Genomic DNA, 12,151 nt, shown 5'->3' with positions numbered 1-12,151 from the left:
CACAAAGTTGCTGTTATTTGCATCGAGCTCACTCTGTTGGGGTATTATTTTGGATTGCAGCCAAACGCAATTTGTGTGTGTGTGTGTGTGTGTGTGTGTGTGTGTGTGTGTGTGTGTGTGTGTGTGTGTGTTGGTGTGTAGGTGGTGTGCAGCAGCTGTCCAAGGACTTAGCCTGCCTGGAGGTAGAGCACAGCTTCAGAGACGGAAGCAGGAAAAGATCTCAACTTACCTGGACCCACTTAGCTCGTTACTACACTCACCTGCTTAACCTTCAGCAGATAGCCACCAAGCCAGGTATGTTTTCATCTATGAGTGTGGGAGATAGAAATTAAATGTAGTCATAATAATTTAATGTATAATTTTGTGAATGTGTGTATGGCCAGTGTGTGCTCAGACAGTGGAAGGCCTGGCATCATTATCGGGAGTCAGCCTAGCACTCCGTCTGTCCCAGCTGCACAGCTTCTTCTGCTCACACATGACCAACTACAGAGAGAACTGCTACCCTCCTGAACCTGCACCCGCTGAGATCATGCTTCTGCCACAAATCATGCAGGTACCACCACATGTACATACTTCTGCACACACAGATCCTGAAAATAGATAACCAAGGCCAGGTCAGAAAAGGATGGAAATAGATATATACTGTTAATGTAATGTTATTTCTTAGACTGAAGACCTCATGATTCCAGCAACTGAGACCAAAGTAAAAAGCAGCCATTTCATGTTCACTACTTTCATTTGCCAATTCAGATCTTTGAACCCTCTTTGATATTGTTGAATTCCTTTTGTCCCAGCTAAGCCCTACTCTACGAGCTTCTTTGGGCCAAGTAGATGAGATGTACCAGTGGTCCATCTCTACTAAGCAACAACTTTGTATTCAGTGGCACCACCAGCCTGCATCCGGATATCAAGACATGGTAACACACAAACACACGCCAAGACAACAAAAACATATGCATGTATCATTTTTTTCCCCTACATCTCTCTCTCTCTCTCTCTCTCTCTCTCTCTCTCTCTCTATATATATATATATATATATATATTTAGCACAAAAAGTAAGGAAATTTGTGTTTGGTAGATTATTTCTTTGTAGTAACAATGCTTCTTGGCAATAAATCTTTTTTTATTTCTGATTTTCTCCCAATTTAGTGGCCAATCGATCCCTATTTTAATTCAAACACCCACCCTCGTACTATGTGCATTCGCCAACTGCATCTCTCCGGCCGGCAGTCTCGAAGGAGATGTCTCGCCACTTTCGTGACAAGGCGACTCCAGGCCGAAGCACTGTTTTTTCTGACACACACAGAGACGCATTCATGTGACAAACACAAGCCGACTCCACCCCCCTCCCAAAGACAGCGTTGCCACTATCGCTGCTTCGTCAAGTCTGGCCATAGTCGGATCTGACGAGACTGGGGCGCGAACCCCTGTCCCCAGTGAGCAACTGCATCGACACAAAGCCGATGCTTAGACCGCTACACCACCGCAGACCTTGGCAATAAATCTTATACCGTTGGAAAGCCTGTTTATCTCCCTTTTAAATGGTGCCACATTTGTAAGGAACATGCATTTGTGGGGTGAGCAGCAGAGCTGAGTATGTGGGTTGCGCCTGTGAAAAATTTGCCAAATCTTCTCTGCCAATGCCAAATAGCAGCTTATTTTGCTGTTGCTATTGACTCTTGTTTTGAGCTTCTGGTACCCCAGGTGCTGACAATCAGGCGCCTGATATAAGATTTATTGCCAAGAAACATTGTTACAACAAAGAAATAATCTACCAAACACAAATTTTCTTACTTTTTGTGCTAAGTTTATATATATATGAGATAGAGAGAGAGAGAGATGTAGGGGAAAAAATTAATACATAGCAGTACAAGCTTGTTTTATGTGTTGTGTACTCATCATATATATATAAAATTTTGTTAAAAGAAACACTCAACAGTATGGAAAGTGCTCAGCAAATAAGGAGCAAAATAATCCAGTGATTCAAGTAAATTCGTTGAGACCATTTGTAAATTAATCTTTTGGGCCACACACACACACACACACACACACACACACACACACACACACACACAACACACACACACACACACACACACACACAACACACACACACACACACAAAAGATTAACTTACAAATCAAGATACTAATACACAGAGCTGGGCAGAATATGCTGAAAAAGTGTCTGAGTATTGAATACACTGTCCTGAACATAATCAGAAATACTTTATTCATCCCCAAGGGGAAATTGGGCAGCTGCTCAATTGCAGTATTCAAAAAGAGTAACTTATTCAGGTTATATTTAGAATACATCGTCAAAAAGCTTGTGTGAAACAATTGTGCTGCACCATTAATATTTTTATGTCACATTGTTGCTAATTCCTCAGTGTTACTAGTATCTCCATGCCATTATCTCAATATGTGTGCTGGCCATTTTCCAATTACTGCTGCGTTTTACCCATGTGTGGTGTACACAGGAGGAAATGTGTGTTGCTGATTTGAAAATAGTTAACAGTTTTAAATAATCATGTGATTATTTTTAACTAGGAACAGGGTTGGTCCCAGGGCATATAAGTTTCACTGTGGGGGGGAGCTTTTCGGTTGACCTCACCTCACTATTATTATGTTGCATGAATGTAAAATAGACTGTGACAGAAGTGCAAATGTTTACACTGAAACTGCACGCCAACACGCAAACGCACTCAATGAACTACGGTGCATAAAGTAAATCTGTTGTGGCAATTTGATTGTTTTCCATGTGGTTTTTGTTGCTGAGTTGCAGACTGCAGCTGAAGCCAACCCTTGAAAATATGATTTCCTTCCTTTAGGTTTTCAATTTTTGCATTAACATGTGGTAAAACATGAACACATATTCCCACATATAATGCTGATTAAGAGGGAACTATTCTAAAAGTATTCTCCACAAAATTTAGAAACTAGCTGTTATTTGGACACTGATGTTTCAAAACAATGTGGACAGAATACAGATGCTTCATTTATGTATTCTGAATACATAATGGTGTTACTTACATTCTGTCACTACCCCACTCTGCTAATACATATAATGTTACAAAAGTACATCAGTGTGACTGTGTGTTTCTGCCAGGTGATTCTTCTGTATGGTCTTAACAAACATCCTGTGTCTGCCATGGGAGGATCGGCCATTGCTGTCAAGGGACTGCAATGTGGACATCATATGATAAGAGTAGAGAAGTATGTCATAAATATAAGACATGCACTACTACTACTACTTTCGGCTGCTCCCGTTAGGGGTCGCCACAGCGGATTATCCGTGTCCATTTCTTTCTGTCTTCTGCGTCTTCCTCTGTCACACCAGCCACCTGCATGTCTTTCTTCACCACATCCATAAACCTCCTCTTTGGCTTTCCTCTTTCCTGGCAGCTCCATATTCAGTATCCTTCTCCCAATATACCCATCATCTCTCCTCCACACATGTCCAAGCCATCTCAATCTTGCCTCTCTTGCTTTGTCAAATATAAGACATGCACATATGCACATATTTATATTGCAGCTCTCTACTGTGCATGGATTCATGCTGACTACTCTGTTTTGTGTGTGTGTGTGTGTGTGTGTGTGTGTGTGTGTGTGTGTGTGTGTGTGTGTGTGTGTGTGTGTGTGTGTGTGTGTGTGTGTGTTTTTTTAAGGGCAATGGCAGTCCATGCAGAGTTGCGTGACATGCGTGTGTTCGCTGACATGACACTGACTGTAGCTGCTGACCTCCAACACACCCCAAGTCACAAAGCAACGCAACTCAACGAAACCACAGCAATGCCGCTAAACCAACGCATGCTGGTTTGTACTTTATCATACATATCTTACTCTCAAAATTACCGCATAAATGCTGGGAGGGTTAGCATTAGGCTCTGAAAATATCTTGCAGGTGAAAGTTACATTCATATCCACAGGTCTGGACTAAACACGGATCGACACACAGTCCCAACCTATATTCCACCAATCACCCTGTCTGATTACTCAGTTAATGTAATTGTTAGTAATAAGAAATGCAAGAATGTTAGATTTTATCATGTTTTAAAGATTATTGTTGAGAATTGCGCACCTATTGGCATGAGGCACCTACTGGGTCATGTTTAGTGAGTGCTTTTCACATAGTTGTGTGAGCAGTATTTAGTACACTAATGTTGGAACATTTTGCTGTTACACCATACTCGATTTACAAAAACAAATACTCATCTGAAGGTACTACATGTCATAATGGGATATGCATGGGATAAGGTAGCGACTAGTCAGCATATGCTATTTGAAAGGCTTTATTTGACACCATACAATTCCAGCAAGGGGCCCTCCAGAGTTAATGAGATCATAATCTAGCTGTAGGCAATATCAAGACTACTACCTACTTGAGCCCTACCAGGAGAGACTGTCATTGGTTTTCAGGATCAACCAGATACTCATTAAACTGCCCATAACATCAAATAACTTTTCCTTTACCCAGGTGGGATTTAATTCCACAATCTCAAACTCTTCAACTGATGCTTTTTCCATTAGGCCAAGGGTTTAATCCCAGACTTAAGTGGTTTCTGATTGACCAATAACACAACACTCAGCCCTCCTAGCACATAACCAATTTGCATTTAGACTGATCACATTCATTATTGTTTCTTATTAGCAGTTTTTTTTGCCAAAAACTCCTGCTCTACTCAGCCATTTTAAGATTTTATAATTCCCACCCAAATGCCTCTCATCCCCTTAACATTTATTGCTAATAGCAACATGGTCAAGAATAGCAAACAGCGATTCTCCCATTCCCTCTTGGGATTTTAAGAATCTTTCTCCTCTTCATGTTCTGGTTACCGTGGAGAAAAAAGCAGTCCTGTATATAGAATTTACTGGAGCTGTCCAGAGTGCTAAAAAATACTTTTTCATACTGCACCAGAGCTGCCTGTGGGTCCAAGGGTCATCTGACCATGCAACTAAATTAATACCTTCAAAGCCAGGGTCATACTACATTGATTTTATACCCATAGTCTTTAATTTCTCACTAATTTCAGTCACAACAAAGTTCGTCAGACCTTAACCTCACTGCATACAAGTTGCCAATAACCATGTTCTCTCAAGCTTAATTTTCCTTTTACGATCTTCTCCTCAATCAAATCATCAATCATATCTCATATCTTTCGGCACAGGTTGAAAACTCACCTCTTCAAGAACTACTACCCTGTTACTTGCTCTCAGCGCTTATTGTATTCACTCAAGATCTTTCTTGCGCTTTTACTTTAGCATTGGTTTTGCTCTTAGATGCTTGTTTAGAGAGATGCACTTATGACCTCTGATGACTAGTAGTTCTCCTGATTTCCTACGTTAAATGCACTTATTGTAAGTTGCTTTGATAAAAGCGTAGGCTAAATGACTGTAATGTAATGTAAAATATCATAACTGATAATAAATAGCTTATTCTAATAAAATGTTTGTCTATACTATTTCAGATGCTGAAGAAGAAAATTCTGGGCTGTTGTTTGTCCATCAAGGAACTTGTGCAACCAGGGTCAAAGTCTGACCATCTCACTGAGGTGTCTAATGTGTACACATCAGTGAAATTAATGCACACATGCAATTGTGCATGTGCACATACACATGCACAAGTGCAAACAAACTGCAGCTATCATGCCCCACTGGTAGTATGGAATAATGGAGCGAATCACATTGTAAATATAGTACAGAGCATAACACAATCCTCAAACTGTGGGTGAATAACTTGTGTAACCACAACTTGTGTTGCACAGTTTGTTTTGTGTAACCCTTATTCATATTTTCATCCGGTTTGCTTATATACCTGTGAAAAAAATAGTATTTCCAAGGCTTATGTTTGTGCATAACTCTTTCTGTGTGTGTGTGTTTGCCAGGTGCCATTTGAGATCTCTCTGGAGAACATTTCTGACCTTGAGTGCTGTTTCAATCCAGCCGGTGGGGCTATAGTGGATGGTTCTGCTCTGACAGACTGGATCCTGTCTGTTCTCATAAATTCTTGACCACCTATTGAATAGAATGACATTCATGATTATGAATATTAGAGATTAATCAATCTACTCAATATAGTTCTCACTGTTCATAAACTAAAAATTTCTCTGGACTTTCTCTCAAAATCTTGCTACCTATATCACTTTGAATGACACTTGTGGCAGACAAAATAAAAACTAAATAAATTCAAAACTGGAGTTTGTGGAACAAAAAACTGAAACAACAACCTTTTTATGGGGGGACAGCCCAGTGGTTAGCAATGTTGCCTCACAGCAAGAAGGTCCTGGGTTCAAACGCCATGCCAGGTCCTTTCTTTGTGGAGTTTGCATGTTCTCCCCGTGTCTGCGTGGGTTTCCTTCAGGTGCTCTGGTTTCCTCCCACCGTCAAAAGACATGCATGTCGGGGTTAATACTTCTGCCTGTGCCTGTGCCTGTGCCCCTGACCAAGGCAATGGAGCAAAGAATTGGAGTTGGTCCCCAGGCACTGCAGCTGTGGCTGCCCACTGCTCCTAGGATGGGTTAAATGCAGGGAATGAATTTCATTGTATGTTTGTACAATGACAAGTTGTGTCTTCTTATACATCTAATGTAAATAACTTAAATAAAAAGTTGTAATTGTTTATTCACTTCTTTAAACAATATTGGACATATCGCCAAATGTTTAGGAAAAGAAAAAAATATTAAAAGTGAACTATGGTAAACAAGGAAACAGAGCAGAGCCTTATGAAAATAAAGCCTCATCTGTTTTTGCTGCCAGAACATAAGAATCACTTAGAAATCACCAGGCTGTGATGTTATTAAGATCTCAGTGGACACTTCGCCATCTACTGTAACTCGAGCTGCATCACTTATGTGAATCTAACTTTGTGACACCAAGTACCCATCTAGGGCCTCAACCCTAGATGGGCTTGAGGCTCAGAAATGTTAATGTTATGATGAAACAATAAAAGGACTAAAGTCATTTGGATTTAAAATGAAATATGAATAAATAAAAGCATTCCCCATGTCTTGATAATTCATCCTCAGCTGAGCAGCTAATGATATTACAGACAGTCCTGGCTCTCTGGCTAAATGTTTGGTGGAGTAAATAATCTACGTATGATAGTTTTGGCTTCATTGTTTGAGGTGGTTTCAGTTGAATATCCCATTCAGGATAAGGGTGTCCTGTATTCTCTGAATGCTCTAAAACCTGCAGGAAATTCTATCTTTATCTGGTTCCCATCGGCTCAGTCTAGACAAGTTATTAAGAGAAGACACCATTGTGTCGGTCAACCTCTGTCACTTTTATTGTGAAGTCTTTAAGTAAAAATTCAATTGAAAGTACTGCGCTTGTAACCGGAATCGTGGAGGAAATTGACAGCTCCACGTAACATCTTGCTTTACTACATATGACTAGACTTCTGTGATGCTGTTAAAGCAATGACAGGTTAAGGAAAACAACATACGCATATGCATACGGCGATATAAGAATGTGATTTGGTTTTGAATTTACTTTTGGGAGAGGTCTGTCATTTCTGTATTATTATTATTATTATTATTAATTTTTTTTTTTTGCCCAAAGGTTTCTTGGTGCATTGTGTCCAGAAAAACTGATTCGACTTTCTGGGTTTTCCTGTCCTGGATTAGTGAGTGAACATGCATCAGAATCAGAAATTTTTTTATTGCTTGGTGTTGTTGGTACAGTAAGAATGCCAAAAAAAACTGTTTTCAATAGAATAAAATAGGTATGCGGAAAAAATATAATATTACACACAGATCTAAAAAATATAAAATGCAAAAAGTAAGTAAAAGTACAGTTTTATATACAGAACCATAATATTTACGTGTGTGGGGGTGGGGGGTGGCTGTCAATGGGTGGATACCTTTTGGGGGGAAATCGATGCAGAAACAACAATTACATTTTATTTACGACAGTCCTCTTACTCACTACATTATCTTGACACTAGTGTTTTGTTGTGCTTTTTTTTTTTTAATTCGCAAAGCCGCGCTCTGATTGTCTCTGTTTGTTGACGTTCGCTCGAACACAACTGTCGCCCATGGCAACGGGCTCATCCGACGTGCAGCTCCACGGCGGTGTGGGTGACAACGAGAACCCGGGTACATGGGTTTTCCGGTGAGAGGATGATGATCGCCTCACTTTCTAAAGGGACCTCGTTGGATGATGTTCTTCACGGGGGCTTTAATGAGGTATTTACTATTTACGTTAAACCCACCGCTCCCGTTTTGTTTTGTTTTTTTCTGTTTTGTATTTTAACAGTTTGCTAACTTTTAACGTTAGCCTTGCATTTGGTCGAAATTTAGCACACCGGCACTCAGGCAAACGCTATCAAAGTAGCCACTAGCCAGTCAGCCGGGCTAACGTCAGACAAAGACGGCACGTCGTTTTGTAGAAACTTGTTCCCTAATTTTAGAATGCCGTTAACTTTGTGTAACGTCCGGTGGCTAACGGTACCCCAGGTTACGTTAGTTTACTACGGTGGCTCACATTAATTCGGTTAACGAGCTATTTCCGTGATAACAGCAGCAACGATATGTGTTAGCACTATAACACTAAGCTAGTAAAGCTAAACTAGTAAAGCTGCAACTACATTCATCACCGTTAGTTCGACAGTTAATTTGCTTGTGAATTGACAAGTCTGCAGCTATTTAACCTGCTGGGGGTAAATGTGGATCCTTAATAAACTCTGGCGGTTCACTTCAAAGTATCTCTATTACACCAGCTGATGTACATGTTGAAGAATCACACTTCCCCAAAATAATGCAAAAAAAAATAAAATAAATAAGACTTAATATATATTTGGGCTATTTTTTTGTTGTTGTGTGGGTTACATTCAAAATGGGGGCGCGGTCTCTACCGCATCCCGCACGACGACCCGTCACATGACCTAAAGGGGACCGGCTAAAATGAAGCGAAACCTGTAAAAAAAAAAAGAAGGTAGAAATCGGAGGTATAAATTCGATGTTTTGAGAGCCCTGATCATCGTGTTTAGCAAGTTAGTCTGTCCAGCTATTTGACTGTCATTTGTACAAAGGAGCCGTTCACGGTGAACGGAACAATAGGCTGCCCCCCCCTTTGTCTCAACATAATACACAACCAACCTCGTAGACAATGCATAAACCCGGTATGCTGTAGAAATGGCCCCACACGAAAGTGCTCCCTACTGAAAACATTGTATGTTTCTGATCAATACATTACAGCAGCAGCTGGCAGCGTATGTCTCTTGGGTGAATTCTCAGCTGAGGAGAAAACCAGGACTCAATCCCATCTCTGACCTCAGGCGAGATCTGCAGGATGGGGTCATTTTTATACACCTTATAGAAATAATTGGTTAGTATGAATATATACTCCGGATAAAATGCAGAATGAAAGTTTTACAGGAAAGTTTAGATAAACATTTCTTGCATGCGTTTTTTTTCTCATCTTGCAATTTTGGTTCAAGTATTTTTTTGTATGAATTTAAAAATTGTCTTTAGTTTTGATATAGCTGAATTTTGAGAGACATTAAACATACTAGTTGCTTCTATGCCTATTGTGGTGTACACAGCCTGTAGCTAATCTAAATGCAATATTATGCATTATAAATTAAACGGTTATGCGTCAGGCAAACTATTTAAGAATCTGTTTTTGGTGCTGGGTATATTATTAACTTGATTTTACTGGAGAATGACAACTGACATAATCCTGCCCAAAAGTAGTGTTTAAATTTTTTGAATTAATTGGCAGCACAGTGGTACCAGCCTGATGGGGTCATATCAGTTTTTTCTCTCTTTTTTCCAGTTACAAACATACATATAGACAGATATGATGTATTAAGTTTGGGGTCATAAACAGTTTTGTGGTTGATCATTAAATCATGTGCCCTGTTGTGAAAAAATGGGATAGATCGAAATAGTATTGAACTGTACCTCAAAAATAATGTATAATTCAACTGTCACAATACCTTTTTCTCAGGCGCAAGCATAATTTGCTTAATTTAACATTTACAAGAAAATGTTTTCTTTTTCTCAATCTTCAAATCACATTCATTTTGACAGCTGGGGAAGTTCTTGATGGAGTCTCTTTGGTGCCACAAGACAGAGAGGAGAGCAGGAAGAATGTGGAGTGCGTTCTTCAGTTCATTTTGTCCAAGCACATACGCATGCCACACATCTCTGCAAGAGGTAAAACTGTCCAAAATCTCTCTTTTTCCCTCTCTTGATTTCTCTTCCTCTCAAGAACTGAGATTCCTAAGCATATTTGCCTGTACCCATATTGCGATAATGAAATATCAGTTATCTTAATATTCAAAGTACATCAAATTTGTTTGTTCATATTATGCAATTGATACATTTCTTTGAGTGCATAAACAGTATCTAATTTTTTAGAGGAAAAAAAAAGTTTGCTCATTTTAGGCAGATCCATGACAGTTTGCTTAGGATGTGTGGCCAAGTTTCCTATGACAAAAAATAACCTCAAGCTATAATTTTCATTTCAAAATAAGATTAATTGGGAAGTGGCACAGTGGCTTACAGGTTAACTCTGTTACTTCACAGCAAGAGGATTCTTGGTTCAATTCTCACCCTTTTGTGTGGAGTTTGGATGTTGTCCTCTGCTCACATGGGTTTCCTCCCACTGTCCAAAGACATTGATGGTACTTTCTACTACTACTTTCAGCTGCTCCCGTTAGGGGTCGCCACAGCAGATCATCCATTTCCATCTCTTCCTGTCCTCTGCATCTTCCTCTTTCATACCCGCCACCTGCGTGTCCTCTCTCACCACATCCATAAACCTCCTCTTTGGCCTTCCTCTTTTCCTCTTCCCTGGCAGCTCCCTTCTCCCAATACACCCAGCATCTCTCCTCCACATATGTCCAAGCCATCTCAATCTTACCTCTCTTGCTTTGTGTCCAAACCGTCCAACCTGAGCTGTTCCTCTAATATACTCATTCCTAATCCTGTCCTTCTTCATCACTCCCAATGAAAATCTTAGCATAGTCAACTCTGTCACCTCCAGTTCCACCTCCTGTCTTTTCGTCAGTGCCACTGTCTCCAAACCATATAACATAGCAGGTCTCACAACTATTTTGTAAACCCTCCCTTTAACTCTTGCTGGTACCCTTCTATCACAAAGCACTCCTGACACTCTCCTCCACCCACTTCACCCTGCCTGCAGTCTCTTCTTTACCTCTCTTCTGCACTCCCCGTTACTTTGGACAGTTGACCCCAAGTATTAAAACTCATACACCTTTGTCACCTCTACTCCTTACATCCTCACCATTCCACTGTCCTCCCTCTCATTCACGCATATGTATTCCATCTTGCTCCTACTGACTTTCATTCCTCTTCTCTCCAGTGCATACCTCCACCTCTCCAGGTTCTCCTCAACCTGCAATCTACTCTTGCTACAGATCACAGTGTCATCCGCAAACATCACAGTCCACAGAGATTCCTGCCTGAGCTCGTCCATCAACCTGTCCATCACCATTGCAAACAAGAAAGGGCTCAGAGCCGATCCATGATGTAATCCCACCTCCACCTTGAACCCATCTGTCTTTCCAACCACACAACTCTCCATTGTCACACTTCCCACATACATATCCTGCACCACTCCTACATACTTCTCTGCAACTCCGGACTTCCTCATACAATACCACACCTCCTCTCTCGGCACCCTGTCATATGCTTTCTCTAAATCCACAAAGACAGTGTAACTCCTTCTGGCCTTCTCTATACTTCTCAATCAACATTCTCAAAGCAAACATCGCATCTGTAGTGCTCTTTCGTGGCATGAAACCATACTGCTGCTCACTGATCATCCCCTCTTCTCTTAACTTAGCTTCTATTACTCTTTACCGTATCTTCATGCTCTGGCTGATCAACTTTATACTTCTGTAGTTGCTACAGTTCTGCAATTACCCTTATTCTTGAAAATTGATACCAGTATACTTCTTCTCCACTCCTCAAGCAACCTCTCACTTTCTAAGATTGTGTTAAGCAATCAAGTTAAAAACTCCACTGCCATCTCTCATAAACATATCCATGCCTCCACAGGTATGTCATCTGGACCAATAGCCTTTCCACTCTTCATCCTCTTCATAGCTGCCCTCACCTCCTCCTTGCTAATCCACCACACTTCCTGATTCACTATCCCTACATCATCCAACCTTCTCTCTC

The 12,151-nt window shown here is 40.5% G+C and overlaps 2 protein-coding genes across 2 annotated transcripts in view; both read left to right on the top strand.

Annotated features, from left to right (window-relative positions):
* The window catches only part of cfap54 (cilia and flagella associated protein 54), a 93,363-nt gene extending 87,353 nt beyond the window's left edge, over positions 1-6,010 (top strand). Inside the window, exons 59-64 of the mRNA XM_056284230.1 lie at positions 142-294; positions 384-553; positions 795-917; positions 3,109-3,207; positions 5,468-5,551; positions 5,885-6,010. Coding sequence (XP_056140205.1) covers positions 142-294; positions 384-553; positions 795-917; positions 3,109-3,207; positions 5,468-5,551; positions 5,885-6,010 — 755 coding nt within the window. The remainder of the gene's footprint in view (positions 1-141; positions 295-383; positions 554-794; positions 918-3,108; positions 3,208-5,467; positions 5,552-5,884) is intronic.
* Positions 6,011-8,034: 2,024 nt separating this feature from the next.
* Positions 8,035-12,151, top strand: part of LOC130116309 (dixin-like) — a 32,146-nt gene continuing 28,029 nt past the window's right edge. The window contains exons 1-3 of the mRNA XM_056284229.1: positions 8,035-8,103; positions 9,197-9,326; positions 10,034-10,159. Coding sequence (XP_056140204.1) covers positions 8,035-8,103; positions 9,197-9,326; positions 10,034-10,159 — 325 coding nt within the window. The remainder of the gene's footprint in view (positions 8,104-9,196; positions 9,327-10,033; positions 10,160-12,151) is intronic.

The sequence above is a fragment of the Lampris incognitus genome, chromosome 8 (genome assembly GCF_029633865.1).
Source record: "Lampris incognitus isolate fLamInc1 chromosome 8, fLamInc1.hap2, whole genome shotgun sequence".
NCBI lineage: Eukaryota > Metazoa > Chordata > Actinopteri > Lampriformes > Lampridae > Lampris > Lampris incognitus.
The sequence above is the reverse complement of the archived record's forward strand: the minus strand, read 5'-3'. Positions and strand labels throughout refer to the sequence as shown.